The 27,723-nt window shown below is 51.0% G+C and overlaps 1 protein-coding gene across 3 annotated transcripts in view; it reads right to left on the bottom strand.

The window, feature by feature from the left end:
* Cdh5 (cadherin 5) overlaps positions 1 to 26,488 on the bottom strand; it is a 36,280-nt gene extending 9,792 nt beyond the window's left edge. For 2 of the 3 annotated variants that reach the window (XM_026392627.2, XM_026392629.2), the window contains exons 1-7: positions 26,407 to 26,488; positions 16,968 to 17,190; positions 7,453 to 7,741; positions 6,453 to 6,569; positions 5,034 to 5,198; positions 3,962 to 4,149; positions 2,619 to 2,869 (exon numbers count right to left, since the gene is read on the bottom strand). In XM_026392627.2, the coding sequence (XP_026248412.1) occupies positions 2,619 to 2,869; positions 3,962 to 4,149; positions 5,034 to 5,198; positions 6,453 to 6,569; positions 7,453 to 7,741; positions 16,968 to 17,171 (1,214 nt within the window). In that variant the 5' untranslated portion in view covers positions 17,172 to 17,190; positions 26,407 to 26,488. Of the gene's footprint in view, positions 1 to 2,618; positions 2,870 to 3,961; positions 4,150 to 5,033; positions 5,199 to 6,452; positions 6,570 to 7,452; positions 7,742 to 16,967; positions 17,191 to 26,367 lie in introns of all 3 variants that reach the window. The other variant, XM_026392628.2, reaches the window with a different exon arrangement.
* Between the last annotated feature and the right edge of the window lie 1,235 nt (positions 26,489 to 27,723).

Below are 27,723 nucleotides of genomic sequence, written 5' to 3'. Positions count from 1 at the left end.
TGGAAAATTTACATCAGGCCAATAGAAACAACATGAAAACAAACCAAACCAACAAACTCAACGTTAGGCAGCATGGAACCAAAGGCCAAATATTCAAGCAGAACAAATTGGGTAGTTTCATAGCACAGAAGTTACAAGCCATAATGAAGGTAAAATAGTCGTAAATCTTAGTAAGCTGAATAGAAAAATTAAAAGGCACAAAGCAAAAGCTTTGATGTTTTAGAGAAAATAGGCAGGAGTACCATTGTTATCACTGTTGTTATGGTTTGGTTATGAGGTGTCCCCCCAAAGCTTCTGTTAACACAGGAATATTCAGAGGAGAAATGAGTAGATGATGGGACTTGTAACCTAATCAGTTCACCCTAGTTTGAATGGACTGATTGGGTGGTAACTGTAGGCAGGTGGCCAGGGCTGGAGGAGCTGGATCACTGGGGACATGCTCTGGAAGGGTTCATCTTCCTTGTGGCTCCCGCCCCCCTCTCTTCTGCTTCCTGGCTCTCATGTCCTGAGAGCTGTTTTCCCCCTCCAAACCCTTCCGCCATGATGTCACATCTCACTTCAGGCCCAGAGCTTTGGAGTCAGCTGGTCATGAACTGAGCCTCTGAAACAGTGAGCCAAAATAAACTTTTCCTCCTCTAAGTTGTTCTTGTTAGGTCTTTTGGTCACAGGGACTTGAAGCTGATTAAAACAATTACATCACAAAACAAACTAAAACAAGTCAAAAAAAAAAAAAACAAAAAAAAAAAAAACAAAACCCCCAAAACCAAAAACAGAACAAAACCACTCTACCACTTGTAAATAAAAAGAAAAACAATCCAAGTCAATGTCGTAAATAAACCTATGGATCAAAGGAGTAACAAAATTGTAATTACTCATTATACAATAGAATGGCAAAGAAGAAGTCGTCCCCAAATTTGTGAGATGTAACCAAAATGCGGAGACTTGTTTTATCCTTGATAAGAAGGCCTAATACCACAGAAACATTAGCTCTTCCAAAACTGATTCATAAACATAAGTCTTATTGGAATTCAAATGTTTTTAAAAACTAGCTAAAGGATTTTAAAGTTCATATGGAAGGATGAACATTTCAGGATAGATAAAAATGGGCTGGGGATATGGCTCAAGCCGTAGCACGCTCGCCTGGCATGCGTGCGGCCCGGGTTCGATCCTCAGCACCACATACCAACAAAGATGTTATGTCCGCCCAGAACTAAAAAAAAAAATAAATATTAAAAAAAAAAAAGCAGGATAGATAAAAATTATATAAAACTAAAAAGAAACAATGGGGGAGAGACTGGCCTTACCCATACTAAAATTTAGCAAAAGCTGCCACAATAAAACAGAATACCACAGAACAATAGAGAATCCAGAAAGAGATTCAAGTCTACACAAGAACTTAGTGTCCCACCATGCTGGGGAAATAATGACATTTAAAAAAAAATGGTGCTGGCATTGCTGGCTACCCAGGTAGAATAAAATAAGATTGGGCTGAAGTCATACTTACTATCAAATATCTCATAGATCGTTCCAGAGGGTGGAGGAAAGACATCTAGTTAGGATAGAGTAGCAAGTACTTGGGTTTGAACACATTCCCCACATGTTCATGTGTTGGAAACCTGATCCCCAAATTCATATGTTGATGGCATTTGGAGATAGGACTTTTGGGAAGTAATTAGGATTGGATGAGGTCAGGAAGGTGGGGTCCCCATGAGGGCATTAGTGGCTTTAAAGAAAGAGGAAGAGAGAGCTAGGCTGGAAGCCTGCTCTGTCTTGCCAGGAAAGCCCTCTGCCATGTTATGATGCAGCAAGGTCCCCACCAGATGCCACGTTCTTGAACTTCTCAATCTCCAGAACTGTGAACCAACCTCCGTTCTTCATAAATTACTCACGTCTGTGGTATTCAGTTATAGGAACAGAAAACCAGGTAAGACAGAAAGTGCCAATGAAAAGGACACGGCACCATCCAATAAAATTTTAAAAACCACAAACAACAGCAAATTCAGTATAAATCTGTCTATGTATCTGTATGATCATAAGGAAAGGTAGGTGGGCAGGGCTGGAGGAGGAGGATCACAGGGCATGTGCTCTGAGAGGGTTCACCTTCCCTGTGGCTCCCGTCCCCCTCTTTTCTGCTTAACTACAAGCCACTTAACATGAGCTGTCTGGCTGTGGGAGTTATCAGTTTTCTTTACAGACCTTTGTACTGTTTCAGTGTGTGAAATAAACATGTCTTTACTTGTGTCATTTTTGGGAGACAAATTTAGCAAAACATGTTTGGTGAAGGGGCTTCAGGTATGTTATCTGATTGGCTGCTCTTTTACTGTCGGGTCTCTTAGGTGGACTTGTGGTCCAAAGGACAGGCCCTTCAAAGCCAAAGAGAGATCAAACAGAGGGAGGTCGGCTTGGACCATGGGGGTTACCTGGGAGGGTGAGAGCCCAGCAGGCTGGAGGTGTTGGTGGAAAGGCTTGGACCACTGGCCCTGATTCTTCCACTTCCCAGAATAGTGCAGGGGGAAGCCAGTTTTCCTCTCTGATTCTTGGTCTCAACCAGCAGCCACAAGAACATCAGTGCTAGGACTGTCACGGTCATCATCATCAACACGCCCACTGCCCCTTACCCAATGCTGCGCCGGGCCTCATCGGGATCTACAGCCATGACGGAGCCAATCAGAGGTTTCTTCTGGTTTTCCCGCAGCTGGAAGTGGTAGAAGTGTTGCTGGAAGACGGGAGGCTCGTCCACATCTGTGATGTTGATGATGACGCGGGCTTTGTTGCTGCCCGAGATGCCACTCAGGTATCGGAGGTTGATGGTGGGGTCCGTGGCCTCGATGGTGAACACGTACTGCCGGATGAGTTCATAGTCCAGGGGCTGCGTGAGGGGAAAAATATGGTAACGCCGCTCTGAGCCAAGCATCCTGCAAGGTAGGACTAAAATGACAACCGTTTGGCACTAGAGCCCAGACCAGTGACATTTCCAGGGTCATCAAGCCTGGCCAGGTCTAGTGTCTGTTTCCAGCTGCTCTGTACCTCATTTCAGCAGTCTCAGGGCCACACCCCCAACCCTGGCCCTGTTCCCAGTAAGTACTCTGCTCTTCAGAGGATCACAGACTAGTGGCTTGAGCCTTTGCTCCAAAGGCTTCCCTTGTGCTTGTCATCCCTCGAGCAGCCGTGAGGAGGTAATCAGAGGCCCTCTCGGAAGCCCTCCTAACTGGTGATGCTCTCTGCCTTCTGTTGCTGTGTAGCGATAAACACAGTGGCTGTACTTTTTTTTGTTTGTGGGTCTTTCTTCCCCACTTGCTGAGAGCTTTGTTGACCCGGGAGGCTGGTTGTCTCCCCTGGGTCTCTGATCTCCACTGCGGGGCTTGGCCATAGAAGAACTCAGGCTCAGGACCCCCGGTCCTCTGCATGGCCATTCTGGAGGCACTTTTAGCCCCCTGACAGGACCTCTCCCTCCTCTTCCATACGTAGTCTGACATTAGCAGCTACTGTCCATGGCCACCTGTGTCCTCATGCACTCACTGTTTCCATGCATGCTGATGACTTTCTACTGGCCAGCACACAGGGAAGAACAGAGAGTGTCAGAACAGTGCTCTGTCAACACTTGGTATATACATACCCCCACTCCCATCCCCAGCTGCAACTCTGAGATGCGATCTTACTGTCCCCCAGATGCCCTCCATGGGATGGGGCCCCATTTGCCCACCTGCTCATGAATGAGCTGAGTATTAGCTTCCTTCTTTTCACCTGAAATTGCTCCCAGGGCTCCCTAGAATCACTTTCTTTGAATAAGCCACACACCCAAATCCTTGCTCCAGTCTTCCCGGGCACATAGCCAGTTCTGAGCTGATCCAGAACATTGTCCTTTGATGGTCTCTGGCCCAGGAGAAGCCCCAGGGTAGATCCTTTGGCCACTGCAAGCCCCAAGCCCTACGTCTGAGGCTGTGGCTGCAGACCCACAAACCTTCATGGGTTTGATGATGCCCTCGTTGCGGGTGGGATCCGTCTCGATGGTGAAGGTGTCCCTGTATTCGCCCTGCACGATGCTGTACTTGGTCATCCTGTTCTGAGGCTCGTCTGGGTCATGAACAGACAGAAAGCCCAGAGGGCTGCCCACACGGATGTCTTCAGGCACCGTAAAGGTGTACTTGGCTGATGCAAATAGAATACCCCAAAAGGCATTGGATTAATGAGATGGATGAGGTTAGTGCTCTTTCATATCATCCTACCATATTTTGATCCAGAAAATGGACACAATAAAATAATGATGATGAGAATAATAATACTCCTTAGATTTGGGATCTTAAGGCAAAGGGGTCTATTCTATCTGTTGATTCATCCATTTGTCCATCCCTCTGTCCATCCAACACATGGTGATTGAGCACTGACTACACGCCAGGCACTTTGCTAGGGACCTATTAGTTGATAAGAGAGACAAGCTGTGCCTTCAGGGAGCTCATGCCACACAAAACAAGGTCACTGCAGAACTGGCTGGTTCTGCAGCTGGCTGAGCCTCTGATTTACATTAGCACTGAAGGATACAATGAGTACAGCCAACCAACTCTCTTGCCCAGACCCACCAAGGACACGGGACAGGCTCTTGTAAGATATTTTTTGGGGCAGGATTCAGTTTTAGGTGGGGTAAGGCTCAACCCCAGCTGTAGATCCCTGCTGACTGGCTCATGAGGATTTTCTAGCTGGGGCCGAGTCTCAGGGTCTGGATTCTCCTGAGCCCATGGGATCTGAGTGAAATTGCTCCTATGTCCTAATGGGACCCTACGCACAGTGATCACATCTAGCAGGGCCTGTGATTTCCCTCTGGTCTATGAGGAGACCATCACCAGGGGCAGCTGGACAGCCGTGGGAGTGTGGAGCAGGACCCATCTTGCACCCCAACATCTTCTCTGGGTCTTAGGCCCACCTGGGGTTGGGGGAGAGGTGGAGGAATTTGGGAAACCTCCCTCAGAGTTCCCAAGTCACTGAGTATCCCAACCCCCCCCCCACACACACACACAGGGCCCTAGGGAGGGGCTCACTCTGCGTGAAGATGGGGAAGTTGTCATTGACGTCTTGCAGAGTGATTAGCACAGTGGCTGTGCCTGATTCTCCATGGAGGCCCTGGGCATCTCGGGCCTCTACCACGATCTCGTACCTGGCCTGCTTCTCTCGGTCCAAGTTTTTGGTTGTGGTGAAAATGAGTCCTGCAAAAAGTAGCCCCAAGAGTCATGTTACTGGAGGAACTCTGAGAAAATACAGATGTCTGGGCTGTACGTAGAGAACCTATAGGTGATTCCACTGTTCAGCCAGGCTGAGAACTACGTGTCTACAGGCTACTCTTTTGTGTCCTACCCCTTGCTCCACTAAAAATGACCAAACAGGATGGTCTAATATTGGTCTAGCCGGCTGGAGCATTGTGTTGAGAAATACCATGAGGCCACATGCAGGCTCAATGTGGAGGCGTTCTGTGATGGATTAATGATGTCTGCCTTGGTACACCATAGGGCAGTGCTGGTGTCTGCTATGTATTTGTTATTACTCTGAAAGACACTGGAGCAGCCCAAACAACTGGCCTTCTTGCTCCCAAGATTCAGTCTTTACTTTTTTTTTTTAATCTGTTAAATCAAACTAGGTTTGACCTGAGAATTCCTCTGTACTTGCATATTTAGGTCCTTATGTAACCAAAATGCAATCTAACTTAGCATGTAAATGAATTGAAACCTAAATGTGCTTCGGTCAATCCCAGGCTGCCAGATGTTCAAATGTTTGAGCTGTAACCAGTCTAGCTTTTTCTGGGCCTCACTTCTGTTTTCTGAATATTACTTTCCTTTCTTTGTCCATAAATGTTATCCATACCCTGGAGTTTCTCCAATCCTATTTTGATTCTGGGATTGCCTGATTTGTGAATTTTTTCCCCCTTAATTTAACTCTGTTAAATTAAATATGTCTAAAGCTTTTTTCTTTTAAAAATTCATGAAACACTATGTGGCTATGCCCTCCCTAGATTTATCTAACTCCAGCTTTGCGGCTCTCATAGGTGATGATGAGCAGTCCTATTTTCTGGATGAGGGGAGTAAGACTTCCAGAGGTTAGTAGTCTTATCCAAGGTGTCTAGAGAAGGGAAGTAGCTGAGTATGGAACGCAGGTCAGATCTATTTGAAGCTGTCCAAAGAACTGTTAACCAGCACTCTCTGCTGCCTCTTGCTCACTGCTTGGGTACCGAGATCCCGAGGTCCCCTGGGTTTGAGCCCAGGTCTTGGGTACCTATTTGCTTCCTGCTCCCATAAACCATCTCTACTTTATCTTTCTGCAGGCTATCAATCAACTCCATGGGATAGTGCTGTTTAGTAGTTGTTGACACACGTCCGGCTGGACTTCCCTCAGTATCTGTACCCAGAACATTCATGTCCCCTACTCCCCCAAGCTGGTGCCTGCCCGGGAGGGTTAATCACACAGACCAGAATTATCGATGGCAAAATACTCTTCCCCCTTCAGGACTTGGTACGTGATGGTGGCATGGTCTGACACCGTGGGGTCATCTGCATCCTCTGCCGTCACACGCGTGACTGAGGTTCCTGTGGAGAGAGAATTCGGGGGTTTCTGTCTCGTGACCATGGCCCCTCTCTCCGTTCCTAGGTGAGGGCAGATGTGATTCTGTTGTTCCTCTGTCCCCATGGGCTGAGGGGGGTGGGGAAGCCTGCTTTGTTTTCTGAGGAGCCTGACTGAGGACAAAGGGCTGCAGTGGTGGGACCCACCCAGGCCAACCTGGAGGGGGCCAAGAGCACAGGTGTTTGTGCCTTGAGGGGAGAAATCAGGGTCAGGAGTAGAAGCCCAGGACAGCCACATGCACACAAAGGAGTGGTGACACATTTCTCATCCCCTTGAATTTCAGGGACCTCACACTTCACAGGAAGTTCTGCCCCCAGGGCTCTGATTGGGGATCCCGGACTGAGTGGGTAGAGAGGAAAGCTCTTTCCTGGCACCTTCTGGACACTCGGACAGGACTGAGGAAGGAGTAGTGACCTTCTTAGGCTGGTGACACACTTTGGGTCCAGGTCTCTGTCCCCCACCTCCGCTCCTACATGACCCCTAGAGATGATTCTTCTTACTTTGGTGACAGAGCCTGTCACACAGTCTCGGTGTGACAGTCCTGGGGTTCAGAGGCAGTGGGTAGTATGTGTTCCAAAGAGTAGTGAGACATATGTGTGTCTCCGATGGCCAGGGCTCAGCCCACGGCTGGGATCAGGGATCAGTCTGTGACTGATCAGAACTCAGGCTGGGGCCAGGTCATAGTGTAGCCTTTAAGGATCAGTTTTTTCAAATCATATTAATTGACAATTATAACTCCTGCCCTGCACCCACTACATCCTGATCATGACAGTGAAATGGCTGATATGACAGGAGCCTCAGCCTGGGGAGGAGGGAGGAAGGAGGGAGAGAGACAGATTGGGGACGTACCCACAGCTGACATCTCAGGCACAGATGCGTTGAACAACCGGTGCATGAACACAGGCCAGTTGTCATTTACATCATGAACTTTGATAGTGAAGCTGGAAGGAGGTTCCAGGTTTTTGTTGGTTTCCTTGTCTACAATGAGGGCAGTGAGCTGGTATTCGGGGACTTTCTCCCGGTCCAGTCTCTCAAAAGCATACACGTCCCCTGTCTCTGCATCGACCCGGAAGACCTTGCCAGCGGAGTCTCCTTGGAGCACATACTTGGTGTTCTTGCGATTCACGCTAGATTTGATCTAGGAAGGAACAGAATATGAGCTGGGGTGGGGGGAGCAGTGGTGGCTGGGTATATGTACACATGTGTGTGCATGTACAGAGTGTGTGCACACAGGAGCATGCACATGTAGGCATCTGCATGTGAGTAAGTATGTGTGCAGGTCTGTGCTCATGTGCACGCATGTGTGTGTATTCATGTGTGTATGTAGGTGCTGGTCAGAGATCCTAACTGTGACACTGAGGTTTTTAACAAGAACCTCCACTATTGGTTATTCTCAGCCAGCTCACTGCAAACACCAGCTGGTGTAAGTTGCCTAGCAGAGCCCAATCACCAAAATGGTGCTGAGGGCACAGCAGGGGCTTAGGAGGTAGCTTTTTGAGTGAAAGAATTTGGTGAATTAGAAGACAAAGAGTACTTTTGCCCCTTAGAAGGCACCTAGCCTCAATGACTTGGGATGACCTCATCTGTAAAATGTGGCTGCTGCTGCTTCTGAGGTTGACTTGCCCTCGTGAGTAGAGCACTCTTTTTGAAAGTGAGTCCCGGGAAACCTCCTCCTTTGCCCATGACTTTTGAGCATCAGCTTAAATGTTCAGAAATATTTGTGAGCCGACTGTTAAACACAGCCATTGTTAAAAAATGAAATCTTATAGACTTACCATTAAATAAATCATATTCAAAATAAAGACCACAAACACTCAGAATTGATCACTTCCTCATTATTTTAGCATGTTCTTGAGATTAGGTGTGTGTTTTGTATGAGCGTGGTGGGAATACTGAGAAAGGACGCGTCCAAGTAGGCCTTCTCCCAACTCTGTTTTCTGTGGTATCATGTTGGTAACTAAATCACTTTGCTGAAAGCTTTTACACCACGGAAATTGGCAAATGCTATACAATTGGGTCCATTTCCTCTGAAGAGCCAGTTTCAAATAGTTATCAGCCCTCCACTGATCCCCAGTGAATTCAATTTTGGAATGGCACATAAAAAGTTCTCTTCTTGGGGGTTTTCAATGTCCAGTCCTGGAGAAAAGAACTCCCATGAACTTTGTTAAATTCAGGATTTCCTGCACCTCTTCAACCATTGAACCATTTTTCTTATCACACGTGCTGTTAGTCTACCAAGAATTTGATTGGAGAATAGTGTGGGTCAAGTATCTTGCACAGAACAGAGCTCTCAATAAATGACAGTTATTATTAATGATACATCTGCAAATTAAAGAATATTATTAGAAGTTTAGAAGTGCTGAACATTCCATTTTTAGAATCTTAGAGAAAATCAGGACCACAAGACTAGGTAGTATGTATGCACGTAAAATGGTACTCCTCTGGGATGTTAGAAAGTCCAGAAAATAGAATTTAAATTTAAATGTAAAAAAATATAAAATTGGATGGCTACAAGGTGTCAGGCCCTACGTGGGCACACAGGGATAACACAAAACTATGCTGGCTCTCAGGGCTGAGGCTCAAATCCTCAGGGACTGGAACTCCAAGGAAGGACAGCCCTTAAGGATCAGATGGAGCAAGAACCTTGGAATGTGTCTGAGGAGGACTCATCAGGAAGGCCGGAAAACTCAGAGCTTGTGGGGCCTCAGGAGAGAAGAGGGAGATTCAAGAAGGTGTGGTCCAATCCCAAGAAGTCTTCAAGGTGTCCCTAGCATTTACCAGCTGTGTAGTCACTGAAGTCCTTGGTGAGAGCAGTGACATCTGGCAGTGGGCTGAGGAGCCAGATGGCAGTGTATAGAGAAGAGTCTGGAAGGTGATGGAGTGCAGACAGGGAGAGAGGACCCTTTCCCTCGGGTGGGCAGTGGGAGGGGGAGGCTGCAGCAGCAGGTGACGACCACCATCCTGGAGCAGGGCTGGGGTGGGCAGGGGCACGTGGGTCCCTGGGCAGGTTCCTAAGGTCCAGGAGCTAAGACATGACGAACAGCTGGAGAGGGCCAGAAGCCTCCTCTGAGCTCTGTAACCAGGGTCTTGTGACAGTGGGGACTCAAGGAGAAGGGACCGTCTGGGGCTCTGAGGGAGTTGCTCGGGATAGGATAAGATGGCAGTCTTCAAACTGGGTCCCTGGTGGATGCCTGAGGACCCAGCAGACAGGAAAGAGGAACAAGTCAGCTGGGGATTAGAAGGATGCATGAGATTTCGTGTGCATGCAAACTTCTGTTTCCTTCCTCCGAATTTTTCTTAAATAGTTTTCAGTTTTTGAAACAGTTTTTAGATTTCCAGGAAGAGGGAGGAGCTATTCTATAGGACTCCAGTCAGCTGCTCCCCTCGGCCCCTGATGTCAACATCTTAGGTGAATGTGGGACAGTTCATAATAAAGGAACCAATACTGACACACGATCATGAACTAGAGCTAATAATTTATTTAGATTGCCTTGGTTTTTACCCAATGTCCTTTTTCTGTTTCAGGATCCTGTTGAGGATATTGCGCCACATTTAGTCATGGTGTTTCTTGGAGCTCTTTTTGGCTGTGATGGTTTCTCGGACATTCATTGCATTTGGTGGACGTTGACGGTTTTGAGGAGTTCCAATCGGGAATGTCACAGGATGGCCTTCTACTGGGATCAGCCTGATGGTTTTCCTATGGTTAGGCTGGGGGAACAGGTTTTGGGGAGACACCGTTTCTGACATCACTGTATTTTGATGGAACGTCTCAATAGCACAGATCATGCCTACCCAGATTTGTGGGTGCAGAGACTGCTCAGAGTTCACTCCCATTGTCCACCCAGCTCTGTAAACAAAGGCTTCAGGCTCTGACCTCGATACGCAGGGACTTCCTTCCTTGGGATTATGTCCTTGGGAGCTGGGAGCCAGGAGGTGGTCCCTGAAGCCCTGTGCTTCCCTCTCCCAAGCACCTTGGTTTCCTCCCAGCATGGGGACCACACGTGGCTCCTCTGACCCCAACACTCTGCCCTTTGGTCTCATGCCAGGTGTCCAGGGACTTGATGCAGTCACTCAGATTGGCATCAAGCTCTCAGTCTTGACGCTCTTCCTGTTGTTTGCAGACCTTTGGGCGAGCCCCCAACAGTTGTCCTGGCAAGGGCTGGCATGATGCAGGTGGCCCCCACTTTCCACTGACTCTCCCTGACTCACTGCACAGATTTTCCTTGGGGCCAGTCCTTCTCCTCAGAAGATGATTCATGGCACAGTTATCCGGCTAGGAAGGATGTAGGTGGGTTGATGACATTTCCCTCGATGACACAGGGTTCACATTGGTGTTGGGAGTCAGGAGCCCCAGGTTCTCCGAGGGCTCTGTGTTGGTCTTGTTATGTGAACCTGGGCCTGGGTCTCCCTTCGGATGGGCCATGCTGTAAGATTTACTTCTCCCAGTCAGCCATTCAGGAGAGACAGAAGAGCCATGGGCTCAGCTGGCCGTGGCCATGGAGAGCCTCCAGTTGTCCCCAGCCCCTTCCTTTGTCTGTGGGAGCATTTCCAGTGTCATGGTCATACTGGGCCTGATCATCCAAAGTCCCTCTTCAGCCTGTTTCTCCATCACCAGTGAGCTTCCATTATTACCATTGGCAGATCAGCCGTTCCTCTAGACCAGGGTGGGTCAACTCTTTCTGTTAAGGGTCAGAAGGTAAATATTTCCGGCTTTGTGGGCCATATGGCCTTTGTCACAACTATTCAACTCTGCTATTGGAGCAGGAAAGCAGCCAACTTGTAAATAAGTGGATGTGATTGTTTTTCAATCAAACTGTGTTTGCAAGTCCAGGCAGGGGGCCAGATTTGACCCACAGGATCCCTGCTCTAGACCACCATCTCCATGAGAGTTGGGCCCCCATCTATCTTTGTCTGTCTTTGTTGACTGCTCTTTCCATTACTCAGTCCAGTGCTTGGAGCTGTCTGTCCTTTTCCCAGGACATTTGACCTACTATTCTCTCTTGTAGTTGATAGATAGATTCCAAGAAGTTGGCAAGGTGAGATTTTAATGCACTCAGAAATGTTCTTCCTCACAGAAAACTCTCAAAACACCTAGGCCATCGACTTTTGTGTGAAATCCCATCGTGTGTGCCATGACTTTGAATTAGAGTGGATAGTTTTGAGGTCTGTGACAAATGGATATGGTGAGACAATTCAGCAGTCACTCAGGTTGGCATCAAGCTTTCAGAAAATGGGCTTGGGATGGTCACATCTTATAGGAGGACAAAGTAAGGATCAGAGCCGTAGGCTCTGCCTTGGAGGTCAGGCTTGGGTAGGCACCTTGTGATATGTGTCCTGCTTTGGGGGAGCTGTGTGAATCAAAGGCCTTGACCAGAATTGGCAATTATAGCCTGAATGATTAACCCTGTAACCAGCACCGTTTTGTTGAAGGCTGCTCAGTCTCCTCCCGATCTCTCAAATGGGAACACTTAATAGTGGCCATGGCTGGTTCTACCATAAGCCCAAAGCCCCTAGGCCAGGCTGGGTTCCTTAGCCTGAACATGGATGGCACTTTTGTTAGTTAAATCTGGTCTGTAAAGCCAGGTCTTAGAGAAAATGAGCCATAGCATTCACCACCACCACCATCGTTGACACCGCCACTTCTACTACTATTGCCTCCATTATCACCTACTTCTTCACCATCACCATCATTACCATCACTACCAACATCACCCCCACAACCACTCTCACCTCCCCCATCACCAATCCTCACACCATCATTACTTCCCTTACCTCCCCTTCATTGTCATGGCCGCCTCCATTACTACCCTAATACTTCCATGATCACCACCATTATCACCTTCTCTATTACAATCACTATGATCACCATTGTCACTGCCAATAATACCACCATCACCACCACCGCCACCACCACTATACCACCATACTACCTCTTTAATCACCACCCCCAACATCACCCTCAATTTCCCCTTCTCTATTCCCACCAGTGCCTCAGTCATCACTACTGTCTCTACCACTATCACCTTCCTCACTTCCCCTTCACTATCTATTATCATCAGCATTACCAACACTATTACCACCAGAACAATCACCAGTACACCATTACTACCACTATCACCTTCCTTTTTAGTCAGCTTTCCATGTGATGACAAAATACCTGATATAAAAAACTTAGAAGGCAGAAAAGTTTCAGTCCATGGCTGCTTGGCCCTGTTGCTTTGGGAGTGTGGCAAGAAAGAGCATCATGGTGGAAGTGTGTGGTGGGGTTCTGTGTCTCTCATGGAATCTGGGAAGCCAAGAGAGAGGAGGGGCCAGAATGCCAATATCCCTTTCACCACCCTGGGGATTTAAATTCTTTCCACAAGTCCCCATCTCCTAAGATCCAAACCATAACATTCTACCCCAACCCTTAAGGGCTCATGCCCATCTAATAATTCAAAATGCATTTAGTCCATTTCCAAGAGTCCCCAAAGTTTCAACAGTTCCATCATTGCTCCCAAAGTTCAAGTCCAAAGTCTCCTCAGAGACTCAAGCAACCTCTAGCTGTGAGCACCTTTAAAACAAACAAACAAACAAACAAAAAAAAAACACCACCAACAACAACAACAACAAAAAAAAACAAACAAGAAAACAAGATACATACTTCCAAGATACAGTGGTACAGGGTAAATAAAAGTTGCTTGGTTACATTGCTTGGCCTGTGACAAATGGTAAGGAGTCAATGATGGATCAAAGCTACTCACTTCATGGCAACTGGGAAGCAAAGAGAGAAGTCCTAATATCCTCCTAACGGGCACCACCCCAATGACATAACTTCCTTTCATTTGTTTCCACCTCCTGAAGTTTCCACCACTCCCAATGGTGCCACAGGCTGAGGACAAAGCCATTAGCATATCACACACTTAAGATTCAAATCATAATACTATCTTACCTTCCCCATCACTAGCACCTCTACCTTCTCCATTACCACCACCATTACCACCAATACCATCACCACCACCACCACCACCATTAGCACTACTATCATCACAACAACCACTTTCACTACCTCCACCATTACCTCCCTCACCTTCCCCTTCACTCTTACCACCATCGCCATTATCACCACCACCAGTGCCAGTATTCCTTTCCCCACCTTCCTCTTCACTGTCACTGCCACCATCACCCCTATTACCACCACCACTAATACTATTACCCCTACTACCATCACCATCACCACCTCCCTCACATTCTCTTTTACTGTTACTACCACCACCACTATTACCATTGCCACCATTATCTCCCTCACTTTTTCTTTCACTGTTACTGCCACCACCACCACCACCACCACCACCATTACCACCATCACTACCACCATCACCACTACAATGACTACCACAGTTACCACCATCATCACCACCATTAGCACAACCATTACCAGCATAATTATCACTACCACCACCATTTTTACCACCATCACCACCACAATTACCACCACTATCATCACCACCATTACTACCACCATATCCATTACCACCACCACCACCACCACCTTTGCCACCATCACCACCACCATTACCACCACTATCATCACCACCATTACTACCACCATCACCATTACCACCATCACCACCACCATTACCACCAATATCATCACCATTATTACTACCACTATCACCATTACCACCACCACCACCACCATCATTACCACCATCACCCCCACCATTACCCCCACTATCATCACCACCATTACTACCACCATCATCATTACCACCATCACCACCACCACCACCTTTACCACCATCACCACCACCATTACCACCAATATCATCACCACCATTACTACCACCATCACCATTACCATCACCACCACCACCATTACCACCACTATCATCACCACCATTACTACCACCATCACCATTACCACCATCACCACCACCACCACCTTTACCACCATCACCACCACCATTACCACCAATATCATCACCATTATTACTACCACTATCACCATTACCACCACCACCACCACCATCTTTACCACTATCATCACCACCATTACTACCACCATCATCATTACCACCATCACCACCACCACCACCACAATCTTTACCACCATCACCACCACCATTACTACCAATATCATCACCAGCATTACCACCACCATCACCATTACCACCACCACCACCACCACCACCTTTACCACCATCACCATCACCATTACCATCAATATCATCACCACCATTACTACCACCATCACCATTACCACCACCACCACCACCATTACCACCACTATCATCACCACCATTACTACCACCATCACCATTACCACCATCACCATCACCATCACCATTACCATCAATATCATCACCACCATTACTACCACTATCACCATTACCACCACCACCACCATCACCATTACCACCATCACCATTATCACCATCACCACCACCACCACCACCACCACCACCACCTTTACCACCATCACCACCACCATTACCACCACTATCATCACCACCATTACTACCACCATCACCATTACCACCACCACCACCACCATTACCACCACTATCATCACCACCATTACTACCACCATCACCATTACCACCATCACCATCACCATTACCATCAATATCATCACCACCATTACTACCACTATCACCATTACCACCACCACCACCATCACCATTACCACCATCACCATTATCACCATCACCACCACCACCACCACCACCACCACCACCTTTACCACCATCACCACCACCATTACCACCACTATCATCACCACCATTACTACCACCATCACCATTACCACCACCACCACCACCACCACCACCATTACCACCACTGTCATCACCACCATTACTACCACCATCACCATTACCACCACCACCATCAGCACAATTACCACCACCACCACCATAACCACCATCACTACCATCATCACCACTACCATTACCACCACCACCACCATTATGACTTCTGCCACCATTATGACCTCTGTCACCATTATCACCACCACCAATACCACCATTACCATCACCATTATCACTACCACCATCACCACCACCACCACCACCACCAATATCACCACCACCACCATTACCACCACCACCACCATTATCATTACCACCACCACCACTATTACCACCCTCTCTACCATTATCACCACCACCACCATCACTATTACCACCACCATCATTATTACCATCACCATCACCACCACCATTACCATCATCACCATAACCACCACCATCACCATTACCACCACCACCACCACCACCACCATCACTTCCACCAGCACCATTACCACTACCACCATTATGACCTCTGTTACTATTACCACCACCACCTCCAATACTACCACTATCACCAATACCAACACCACCACCGCCATCAGCACAATTACCACCACCACCACTATTACTATTACCACCACCACCACTATTACCACCACCAGCACGATTATCACCACCTCTACCATCACTATTACCATCATCAACACCATTACCACCACCACCACTACCACCACCACAAACATCACCAGCACCATTATCACCACCACCACCATCACCATTACCACCACCATCACCATTACCATCACCACCACCATTACCACCATCACCATTACCACCACCATCACCATTACCATCACCACCACCATTACCACCATCACCATTACCATTATCACTACCAGCACTACCATTACCACTACCATCACCATTACCACCATAACCACCACCACCACCACCATGACCACCACCACCACCATCAGCACCACCATTACAACCACTACCATCACTGTCACTACAACCACCATTACCTCCCTTACTGTCTCCTTTACTGTCACTGCCAACATCACCATTACCACCACCACAACCATCATCACCACCACCATAAGCATCATCACCTCCACCATTACCACCACTACCATCAGCACCACCATTATAACAACCCCCACCCCCTACATTACCTCCCTCACCTTCCCCTTCACTGCTCCTGCTACCATCACCACCATTGTCACCAGCATCATTACCATTAACACCACCATTACCACCAGCACCATCACCATCACTACCACCACCTCCACCAGTACCACCATTACTTTCCTCACCTTCCTCTTTGATATAACTACCAGCACCTGTTACCATTTCTCCTTTCTTAGCACCACTACCACCACACTCACGAGCACCACAATCATCATTGCTGCCACTACTACCACTACCAGTTCTACCACCTCTCCCAGCTCCAATTCTGTTGCCATCACCCTCACAACTATTGCCCCCACTCCTACAACTACCCTGGTATCTATTACCATTTCTGCCACCAGGACCATTGCTCTGGGCCAGCTGCAGAGGGCTTCTCCTCCCATGGAGCCTGAGCCTTACCTTGCCCACATGGTGGGGCAATGAGGAGTTTTTCTCTTCCTCAATGTGCATCTGGTTCCAAATCCAGGCTCTTTTCTGGCGCTGGTGAATAGGCAGCATGCCAGGAGTGTCCGGTTGGGTAGGGTTAGAGCCTGCCACTGCTGCTGTCACCAGCAGGCCTAGGTAGGCACCCAAAGCAGCCACCAGCATCGTGAGCCTCTGCATCCCCTGGGGAGGAGCCAGTCTGGGGAAAGAGGAGAGACACCATCAGGACATGGCCATTATCCTAGGGTCTGAATAGTTCCCGTAGAGAAATGAGCTCCCTTTATCTGTTCATGCCTTCATCCGTCACTCTGCAGACAGAGGAATCAGACCCTGTTCCTGACCCAGGGGAGCTGGGAGTCTGGGAGGAGAAGGCAGACACAGAAATGATTCCTAGTGCATGCAGGTACATGGGCTAAGATGGAAGCAGGTACGAGGGGTATGGGGAGCCTCAGAGGCTGCTGGGGGGTCTCCTGAAGGAGGGGGAGATGCTGATGTTAATCACAGTCCCACGAGCTCCAGCCAGGAGGCATTTGGGCAATCGCCATTTTACCAATGAGGAAACTCAGTCATGAGGAGGTGAAGTCCATGTAGGCACCAGCAGCGAGGCTGAGAACAGAGCCAGGCTTCTGACCTCCGTCACCAACCTTTATTGAGAACTTGGTATTTGTCTGACTTTGTTCCAGGAGCTGTATGTATGTTAACTCATGTAATCTTCCTAATATCCCTCGAGGTTGGAATAATTGTGATCTTCATCTTACAGATAAGCTCATAATCAGAGAGGTTTAGTAACTTCCTGAGATCACCCAGACTGTAAGGAGGAGAGACAGGACTGGAACTGACTCTATCTGTCTCAAAAGCTCAGACTGCGATGGGGTGGGATTTTAAGATTCCTCTGAACAAACATGCCCTCCCAGCCAGTATGCCGTTTGGTAGGTTTGCTCTGATGCTGTCTGAGAAGGTCCCCAGGAAAACACCAATGTTTGAACTCAGAGGTTTGCACCTCACTCTAGGAGGCACAGGAGGTAGTCTCCTGAGGATCTGTCATAAAAGCAAGGCTTGGCATGTGGCGGCTTAAGAGTCCTGCTTCATGGATTTGTAATTGGCAGACCCCGTGCAAAATAGAAATGTGGGTCCTTCATTCGAAAGTTACGAAGAATTTTTGAGACAGATGAATACTAAGCTAAGCACTTTGAAATGCAAGCCCTGTGCAGTTTTGCAGGTTGTACACTCTTGAGGGCAACCCCACGGGCCAGGAATATGGTGACCCATGTCACCCAGAGATCAAAGCCTGTCCTCTGCCTGAATTTCAGAAACACAAATTTTCTTCATTTCCCCAAAGCAATTGGAGGCCATGCCCTTGGCCATCAACCTGCCTTCTCAACTCTGACTCTACCTGTCCACCCATTCTGGGTCCCTTGTATCACTGACCTGCAGCTCCTGAGACCGTGGAGGGAAGAAAGTCGGTGAGTGGGAGTGGGGACCAGTGTGCATGCTTGGCAGGACACAAGGACTCACAGGGTATGGGGTGGGACTGCCTCTTGCTCAGCCTGCCCACGGGGGAGGCTGGACTCTGTACCTCATAGGAGGCTTCTGAACTCTAGTAACGTTTCCTCTGAGCCACTGGCGCCAGGCTGGCCTCAGCAGGGCCCAGGGAGTCTGTGCTGGGCTAGCTGGTCTCAGGCCTGCTGACCTTAGCATCCAAGGGCCCTGCCTCTGTCCCAGGAGGAAGTGACCTCCCAGGGTCCTGGAGTCGGGGTGGACCCTAGATGCAGGTGCTATGTTTTGGGGGAGCCCTGCCTCCTCTAGACTTCAGCTTCTTGGCCACCAATGAGGGGGTCTAGCTGGAGGACGCCTGGTGCCCTTGGTAGTAGGGTGCTCCAGGCAGGATGAAGGCAGTGGACAAAGGATGGAGGAGGGAGGGGGAGGCTGGAAGTCATGGCCAGGAAGCTGTCCTGGCTCAGGGAGGCAGCAGGCAGATGTCACAGCTGCTGCTGCTCCAGCCCCAGGCCCGGCAGCCCCCGGGCCCTATGGGGCCATTTCCTTCCTCCCAGAAAGAAAGAGCAAATCTTGGTTCTTTCTGTCTCCCTCATGTGAGAAGTGACTCTAAAATGCAAAAGCAAAACAAACAAGTGAAATCAGGAAACAGCAGGAGAGAGTTCTCAGGCCTCCGGGCGGGACAGGGTGAGTCTTGTTCAGTGTGGCACGGGGACAGGACTCTGGGTGAGGGGTGGCTGACTGAGACTGAATCCAGGGAAAACTTCTGGGAGGTTTTGTATTTTTTTGGTGTTGGAGATGGAACTCAGGGCTTCCTGCATGCCAAGCAAGCGCTTTACCACGGGTACTCCCCCGCCCACTCAGAGAGAGTTGTGAGCCCACGTCTGAGGGTCAGCTTTAGGGATGGCAGAAGGAGGAAGAGAATATTAGGCAGAAGCACCGACAGATGCAAAGGCCTTGAGGCGAGAAACTGTTCATGTACCTGAGGAACCAAGGAGTACCCAGGGTCAGAGGAAATGAGCAACAGGGGCTGGGAACAGGAGAGGTGGCCAGATCTGTGTAATAGGCTGAATGACTGTCTCTCCCCCAAGGGTCCGCATCTCATTCCCTGGAACCTGGAATGTTACCTTATATGGCAAAAAGGGGCTTTCGGCAGACGTGGTTAAGTTTTGGGTCTTGAAATGAGAGGTTAACCTGGATGATGTGGGTGGACCCCAATAATCACATCATCCTTGAGCTGGGAGGCAGAGGGCCAGAGTCAGAAAAAAACAAAGTAATGACAGGAGGCTTGACGTGAGGGGAGCCGCCATCCCAGGAAGGCCAGTGGCCCCTGGGGGCTGGAAGAGGCGGGGCAGGGATTCCCCTGGGCCTCCAGGGGGAATGCAGCACTGACTTCAGCCCCTGAGCCCCATTTCAACCTTCTGAGCCGCAGAGCGGAGAGTTAACCCATCAATGAGCTTGTGTTGCCTTAGACCCCAGATTTGTGGCAGGTCGTCCCTGCAGCCTTGAGGGGGGATCTGTTCCCACTCCTGGGCCTCAGCTTCTAATCACTTGCTGGGGGGGGGGCAAGCAGGCTCTTCTGCTTTCCCTTCCATCCCTGCCAGATCCCACCCTGCCCCACCAGCCTCTGCTCTGCGTCAGGAGGGCTGCTCTGGGCTCGCGTCCCTGGCCTCTGGCTGTTTGGTCAGGAGCTGGTCCCGCAGACCTTCCAAGGACCAGAGGAGGGCTGTGGACAATGTCTTCCCTGCTCCTCTCCACTCTGGCTCCTGTTTTCAGCTGTGGTCACATCGCTCCATGATGCCAGCTGCTGGTGGGCGGCCCCTGGGTCCTCCGATCCTCCCTAGGTTCTGGAAACGTCCTCCCTCTGTCCCTCTGGTCCTGAGACACTACAGCTTCCCCTGTCCCTGGCCTCTGGGTGCCTCCACATCCCGCTTGGCCCTGTACCCAGTTCCCGCTGTCCTTTCACAAAGTCTCTATGTGGGACCCCAGGTTTCCTGATGGGGCTCAGACAGAGGACGGGTCATGGTTTTCTTTATTTATCACCCAAATTAATAGATGACCACACGAGACCTCAATAAAGCCACGTCCACTGGCCCCGGGCTCTGGCCACATGGTTCACGGGGGGCATTAACTCCTCGGTGGGCCCAGGAGTTAAAGTTCTTGGGGGGAGTAGAGAAGCCCTGTGCATTCTGTTCTGTGTCCATCAAAGGCCCATGGTCCACACGGGTCAACTTCAAGCTCCTCCCAGTCAACTATATCAGTATGTCCCTTGCCAAGGGAGGGGGAGGACCCTGGCCATGAGGGCTTTTAGGAGATGGGATCGTGTAATTATCCCCACGTGACACGGAAGACTTGGGCACTCTGAAACAGTGTTTTCTTGTCTGACATCCCTGAGCACCTCCCCGGAGGCACATTATCTCACTCACATCTTGCAATGATCTTTGATGTAGTTGTCAACCATCCAATTTTGCAGGAAGAAGGAGGCTCAGAAAGGTGGAGTGAGCCAACCCAGGTCACACAGGAGCAAGAGATGGAGCCAGAATTTGAACCTGCCCTCAGTGGTGCGTCGTGCCCCTCTCTCTCGCTCTCTCTCTTTCTCTCTCTCTCTCTCTCTCTCTGCAGTGACACTCACATGTAATATTAATAAACCATTTCCAGTGCTTGGCTTTCAGAGGCACCACCTCATTTAGTTTTTGCAGTCTCCCCAGCCTCCTGAAGAGGTAGGAATTGTCATTCCCATTTCACAAATTAAGAGCCCAAGGCTCAGAGACAGACAGCTTATCAGTGGTAGACCTGGCCCCCTCTGCCCAATCTGTCTTTTTCTAAACCCTGGGTTCCTTCTACACCCAATCTCAGAGGAATCCGAGGGAACTCATCGTTTGAAAAACCACACTCCACTTCTTTGTGATTTTTGCTTTTGTGTTAAAAATCTGGCCACCAAAACAGGGCCAAGGGGAAGGGTTTTGTAGACAATCACTCATTCCTCCTCCTGCCCATGGAGAGGAAGGCAGGGGGTCAGATTGGCCAAGGCCACAGCCGGAAACAGAGTGTTCCTGGGCTGCAGTTTGGAGGCGTGGCCAGCAGACAGTTGGGGTCAGGCTTATTTTAGGCTTTTTGCTTTTAGCAAGCCGAGTCACGCCTCTTCTACTGTTCTCACCACTTTTTGGAGAGATTTTGGGTGTCTCTGGGCAGATTTGGGGACTGTGGACGTCCAGAGCGCCTGAGGACCTTGGGCTTGGTTTTGGGGATGAGCAGTTCCTGGCTGAGCGGTCTGGGAACCTGCCTGAGCTCAGGACGGGTGGAGAGGGGGTCTTCTGGCAACTCAGCTGTGGGTACTGGACACCCAGAGGCCAGGGCCCTGCCCATGGCCCTGTCATCCAGAATCTGTGCTCATGTCATCTCTGAAGCCATGTTAGTTTTGTAAGCCATTCCAAATGGATGAAGGGGACCCCTTTGTGGCACATACTAGGATGGAGGGACTTAGGAAGCTGTGACAGGGAATGGGAGAGGGCCCAGTGGGTGAAGTCTAGTCCCTGGAGGGAGCCCTGCCTCTGTCACTCATCCCCATGAGGCTCAGGCAAAGTCCCCTTTGGTCCTTCTCTTGGTGCCAATCCATCTCAGGGCTTGGGTTTGCAGTGGGCTCAGTTCCATGCTCTCTAAATCATACGCTGGAAGGAGGGGAGGGGACATGGCTGAGGGGAGGGGAACTGTCAGGTAGGGAGGGGCTGAGCCTTCTCTTGGGATTCCCCGGGCCCTCTGCCCTTGTGGTTAAGTAGATGGTAGGAAATTTGGACCCAATTGGGAGCCCTTGGGTGGGGCACTGAACAAAGGCCTAGGCTGGTTCTGCTTCTGACCACAGGGCAGAGCCCTCCCCCTCCATCTGATGAGAGCCCCGCTCAAGTTTTAGATTTCAGGGGCCAAGTCTGGGCTTTGGGGTGTTGTTGAACAGGCCTCTGGGGCTGTGTGGAGGAAGGCTCCAGGTCAGATGCACACGCAGCATCCTCAGGCCACACAGACCCCCAGCCCTCACAGACGCCTGCATGAGGACACAGCCCTGGGCACAGACTGCCCACGCTGTCTGAGACCCTCTGCTCCTTCCCTGCACACAGCCTTCAGCCAGGATGGGATCTAGCAGCCGAGCCCGGCTCCAGGGACAACCTCTGGAGATATACGGAATGCTAGTCCCAGCCCAGCCTCCCACTGGCTCTGGACTCCAGCCCAGAGGCCATGGGTCAGGGATGAGGGTCAGGGTGGTGGGAGGGGATGGCCCAAAACACGCAGGGGGTGTGCTTGCAGGCAGGGTGGCTGGAGCCTGAGCTCCGTGGGTGGCCTTGGAGGCTCTCTATCACCCGCTTGTCCCACTCCGCGAGCCTCTGTCTAGGACAGAGTGGGACCCACTGATCCCCAAACTCCCCCTGAGACCCCCACACTATCTGCTCAAATCCCGGCACTTACAGCTGGGCCTTGGCAGCTGCCCACATTGGGAGGACAGAGGCCAAGGCCCTGGGAGCCTTGGGGACAGGGTGAGGCCCCGCAGCTATGAGCCGGCTTTTCTCGCTTTCCTTTATTTGTGGCTCAGCTCAATCCGGAGTCCTCCTCCTGGGGGGCCCAGACTGCTCCTCTCCTAGCAGAGTTCTGCCAACAGCCTCCCTGTCTAAACTGTACCCCTGCAGGTTGAAGTCCAGCTCCTGAGCCAGTCTTCAAGGACCAGCTCAGTGCGTTGCCTGCCTACCCTCCAGCTCTCCTCTCTTCCGCCCTTCTGCCCCTACCAGCCACGAGGAGAATGAGAAGTCTCTGGAATGCACGACGCTCTTCTGGTCACCAGCAGGGTTTTCACACAGGGGCCTGGAGTGCCCTTCATCCTCTGGGTGATGCTTTAATATTTTCCAAGCCCAGTCTCCCCTCTCCTTGGTCTTCCAGTGGCCACCAGGATGGTCTAGGCCTTCTGGACCAAGTGTCTCTGCCCAAACAATTTCTGGGTCTAGGTCCCCACTTCATTCTAGCATCCAAGTATGAGGACTCAAGGGCCCAGACCTGGGGGTGTCAAAGTCCCCCTCCATGGCTGTCAGTCTGGCTCAGTCTCCAGTTCTGGTCTTGCTACTGATTCCCTTGCCGCTCCCAGGATTTAGAAACCAATCTGCATGTTTGCAGACAACAGGTAGGGTGGGCAGAGCGGTGGCAATCATCAGCATAACCCAGAGAAACTTATCCCTACCCCCAATGGCCCATCTCATTGTCAAATACACCACTGTAGGTTTTTGGGGAGCAATGAGATTATCCTTGCTAAGGGTCCTGATGATATGTACACACCTCTGAGTGGGGGGCCTCTTTAGGTAGGACTGGCAAGACAGAATTCAGAGGTGGCCTCTCACCCCTGCCCTCACCCATGGCAGACATCACCAATCAATCAAAATATTCATAACCACCAAACTTGAACTCAGTCCCTGAATCCTCAGTGCAATCTATGAGGGAGGAATTACCAAAGGACCAGAACTAATTTATGATTTGAAACAAATTGGCAGCCTGGCCCATGTGTTTCTGGGCTCTGGGTCATCCATGCTATCTTCCTGTCTTAAGGAGACAGGAAGGAGCTTCATGCATCTGCCTGTCGGAACCTGCCTGACTGCTCACGAGCTGTGCGACCTTGGGCCCATCCCTTGCTCTCTCTGAGCCTCAGCTTCCTCATCTGCAATGGAGGCAACAGTAGTGGCCTCCCTGGTTGGGAGAACTAAGTGAGGTCACAGGTGTAAGCCCAGCACACAGTAGGTACTCAATCAGTGAATGTGTCTTGACCGCCATCTGCCCACCCGTTTGGTCTGGCAGCTGTGGCTTGGACTGCCGGCTAGCCCCTGACCTCATTTCCTGGTTCTGCTCTGGGCCGACCTCCTGCTCCCCTTGTTCCTCTCCAGAAGGAAATCACATTCAGCAGGGCCCAGCCAGCGGGTCTGAGTACCCGCCGGGGTCTGATAAGCTGGAGGGGCCTGCGTAAGTTTCAGGACTGGAGAGGTGGGGAGACTGAGGCAAAGGCAGGGCGATGTCCGAGGCCTCCCCGGCATCTCGGGCTCCTGCTCTTCCTCCAGGAACCTTCTGTTGACTTCTCCACCCAACACCCCAGGTTTCTCCTCATCTCTCCCGGCAGGAGCAAGTTCCTGCATGCAGAGCCCATCTCCTAGAGCATTCTCTCCCCAGGGTCGCTGTTCTCCTGGCTTGGTTCTTGGGCCTGCTTCTTCCTCTCTGAGCTTCACTATGGACTGTAATCGGTATGGGGCCCAAAGGACTGTCCTCATCAATGTTCTGCTTTTACTTTGTACTGGCTGTGTGACCTTGGATTGATCTCATGATCTCTCTGGGCCTCAGTGTCCTATATATCCAATGGAAATTCACGTAGCCTCACGTGAGAAGGGGGGCTACGGAGGGGTGGTGGAGGTAACAGGCATGGGTCCTTATGAGGACAGGGCCTGAGATTTTTCCTAGAATGGTGGCCACAGTGTCCACTGCTTGTCCCTAAGGCAGCAGTGGAAGTGTGAGTCATCTAACTTTGGAAGAAAATAAGTGTAGCCCCTTCTGGCTTCCTGCCCCATGTCCGGCCCTTGTTTAGCTTCACAATGGTTGGGTCTGAGGCTGTAGGGTGGCAGCTTAACCCTTTTGGGGCTGGCAGACACCTCCCCTAACTTTCGGCACTGTGATCTAGAGCTGGTAGGGCTGCTTGGGGTGGCTCCTGGGCTCCTGGTGGGGGGGTACCCTCTGACCTTCAGCCTGGGGCCCACAGATGGCTAGACTCGGCCAGACAGGGGAGGAGCCTCAGGCCACTGGTCCTCTTGCTGCTTGGCCTCTACTCCCTGCTCCCCAGGCCCTCTGAGCTGCCTGGCCGTCCCTCCTCCTGGGATGCCTTTCATCACCTGTCAATCCCATCTGCCCACCACCCAGGGCCAGGGGGCATGGAGTAGGTGCCCAGAGGTGCCACCCCTCCCCCTCCCCCGCCGGGGGCTGACCCCTTGCAGCCGGAGATAGAGTGGGATGGGGGGCTTGGTGCAATGCCTTGGAGTCACAACATTATGCTTTCATAGCCACCGTCGGCTGGAGGGTGGCGGGTGAGTTCAGCGCACGGAGGTCCTCCCAGATCCCCTACTATGAGCCATTTCCAAGGCCAAATGTGAGCATCTCAAGTAAATGACCAAAAAAAAAAAGACGGTTTCCTCCATTTACACCTGAGAATCCCGAGCCACAGGTGCTGGGGAGAGCCTGGGCTCTGCAGGCCAAGATCTCGGCTCAGATCTCACCCCCGCCCCCACCCCAGCTCTCCAGATCTCCTGGGCTTCACCAGATGTGAGGAAAGAATCTACCCCCTGGGACCGCTCCTGGGCAAATAGAGAATCCAATTGCTCAAGAGCTTTCGAGGAGCATCATTTCTAGTTCTCAAAATAAATGGCAGAGACCCACTAGCCCCATCGCCCAGACAAGCAGACTGAGGTTTGGAGACTGGGTAAGGTCTCCAAGGTAACCCAGGAGCGGCCAAGCTGGAGTCTGTTCCCACGGTGGGTGAACTTCTCCAAACCTCCAAACCCCCACCCCGGCTGAGCACCAGTCCTCATGGCTGGCCGTCTGGGGGGCTTCCCCCGAGATCTGGGGCCATTGGCTCCTGATCCCTAGGCTTTGGTATCTGGGTGTTGGGTCTGCTTTTGGGGGAACCAAGCCCCACTCCCCCTCAGCCCTGAGACATCCACTTGTGCTCATGGCCCCACCACTGGACGCACCTTGCCCAGCCCTGCCTTGACCCCAGAGGAGACCCAGTCCTCCCGGGAAGGGCTGCTCCCCACCGGTCACCTCACAATCCCATTCCATAGACAAGGAAAGCAGGTCCTCCCCACTCTGGGGCACACACCTGGGTCGGAGGTGGAGAAGATGGAGCGCCCCCACTCACCGTGCCTGTGGGCTGAGAGCTCTCTCTGTTCTGTCTGGCTGTCTGTCCGAGGCCGAGTGAGGAGCTCTGCTGACCGCCTCGAGGGCAGCCACACCCAGCCAGCAAGGGAGGCCTGGCCACCGCCCCTCAGGTTTTCCAGCTGGCCCTGGCCCACTTCCCCCCGGGATGGTTTCCTGTTATTGTTCTTTTGTGAGGGCCAGGCTGCCTGCAGATAGGCAGGCCCCACGGTGGGCGGCTGCTTTGGCCCAGCGAGAGTGTCCCCACAGAGACCTGGCCCTGGCCCCACTCGGGATGCTAAACTCGGAGCCCGTATCCAGGCCTCAGCTCTGGACCTGTGAGCCCAGCACCTGCTAAGGGCCGGGCCTGGACCAGCACACAGATTCCCTCTTTGGGGCCCCAAAGGCAGGGGCTGTCATTCCCATCGACAGCCTGGGAGCGCGGGCTCTGTGGATCTGAGCGGCTCGTCTGCCTAGCCGCAGTCCACCTCGCCCAGAGCTGGGTTTCCCATAACTCTGTGACACTGTGGTGACGCCATAGCCTATGCGGTGGGTCCCTGAGGGGACTTCAGAGGTCTCAGGGTGGGGCAAATGAGAGACAGAAACAGACAGCAGCTCTGGGCACAGGAGGACCAGGTCGCCTTCCCTCTGGGAGCGGTGCGTGTGTGTCTTGGAGTCTGAGGCACCAGTCTGGGTCTATGGGGGCCATTTGGGTCCAGAAATATTAGGTGAAGTCAGGAGTCCTGGCTCTGCTTCTGATATGACTGTGGCCCAGTCATGTTCCTGCAGAGCCTTGATTTCCTCATCTGTACCTTATCTGCATGGGAATAATTGTGGCCTAAAGGGTCAAAGATAGACAGAGCACCCCAGAACCGAGAGGCTGGAGGAGGTGAGGACCCAAATTCTGTGCATCATGAGAACCACAGAGGGAGCTTTAAAAACCGGAGAGGCCTGGGCCCACCCAGGACCCACTGACTTGGAATCCCCCCAGGGCGAAATTGGAAACTCTGTCCTTAGAGAGCTGCCCTGGTTTTCAGCAGGGCCCACTAGAGGGCGCCCTGCTCAGGAGCAGTCAGCAATCAGAGATGGGGAAGGGGTTTGAAGAACCCTTTAGGGAGGAGATAAGGCCTCTCCGTGTTGGCAGGTTGAATCAGAGGTGCTTACGGGAAACCTGAGTGGAGCTGGGGGGTTGGTACCTGGAGATGGAGTCAGATCTGGTTTGGGGATGAGGCTGGCAAGCCAGAAGTTTATGGCTGAACCCTAAGTCCGTGAGGATGGAGGTGCTTACAGGGAAGGAGGCCCAAAGAAGAGGGTCCAGTTA

The sequence above is a fragment of the Urocitellus parryii genome, chromosome 15 (genome assembly GCF_045843805.1).
Source record: "Urocitellus parryii isolate mUroPar1 chromosome 15, mUroPar1.hap1, whole genome shotgun sequence".
Lineage (NCBI taxonomy): Eukaryota > Metazoa > Chordata > Mammalia > Rodentia > Sciuridae > Urocitellus > Urocitellus parryii.
Note: the sequence above shows the minus strand (reverse complement) of the source record. Positions and strands in the feature narration are given on the sequence as shown.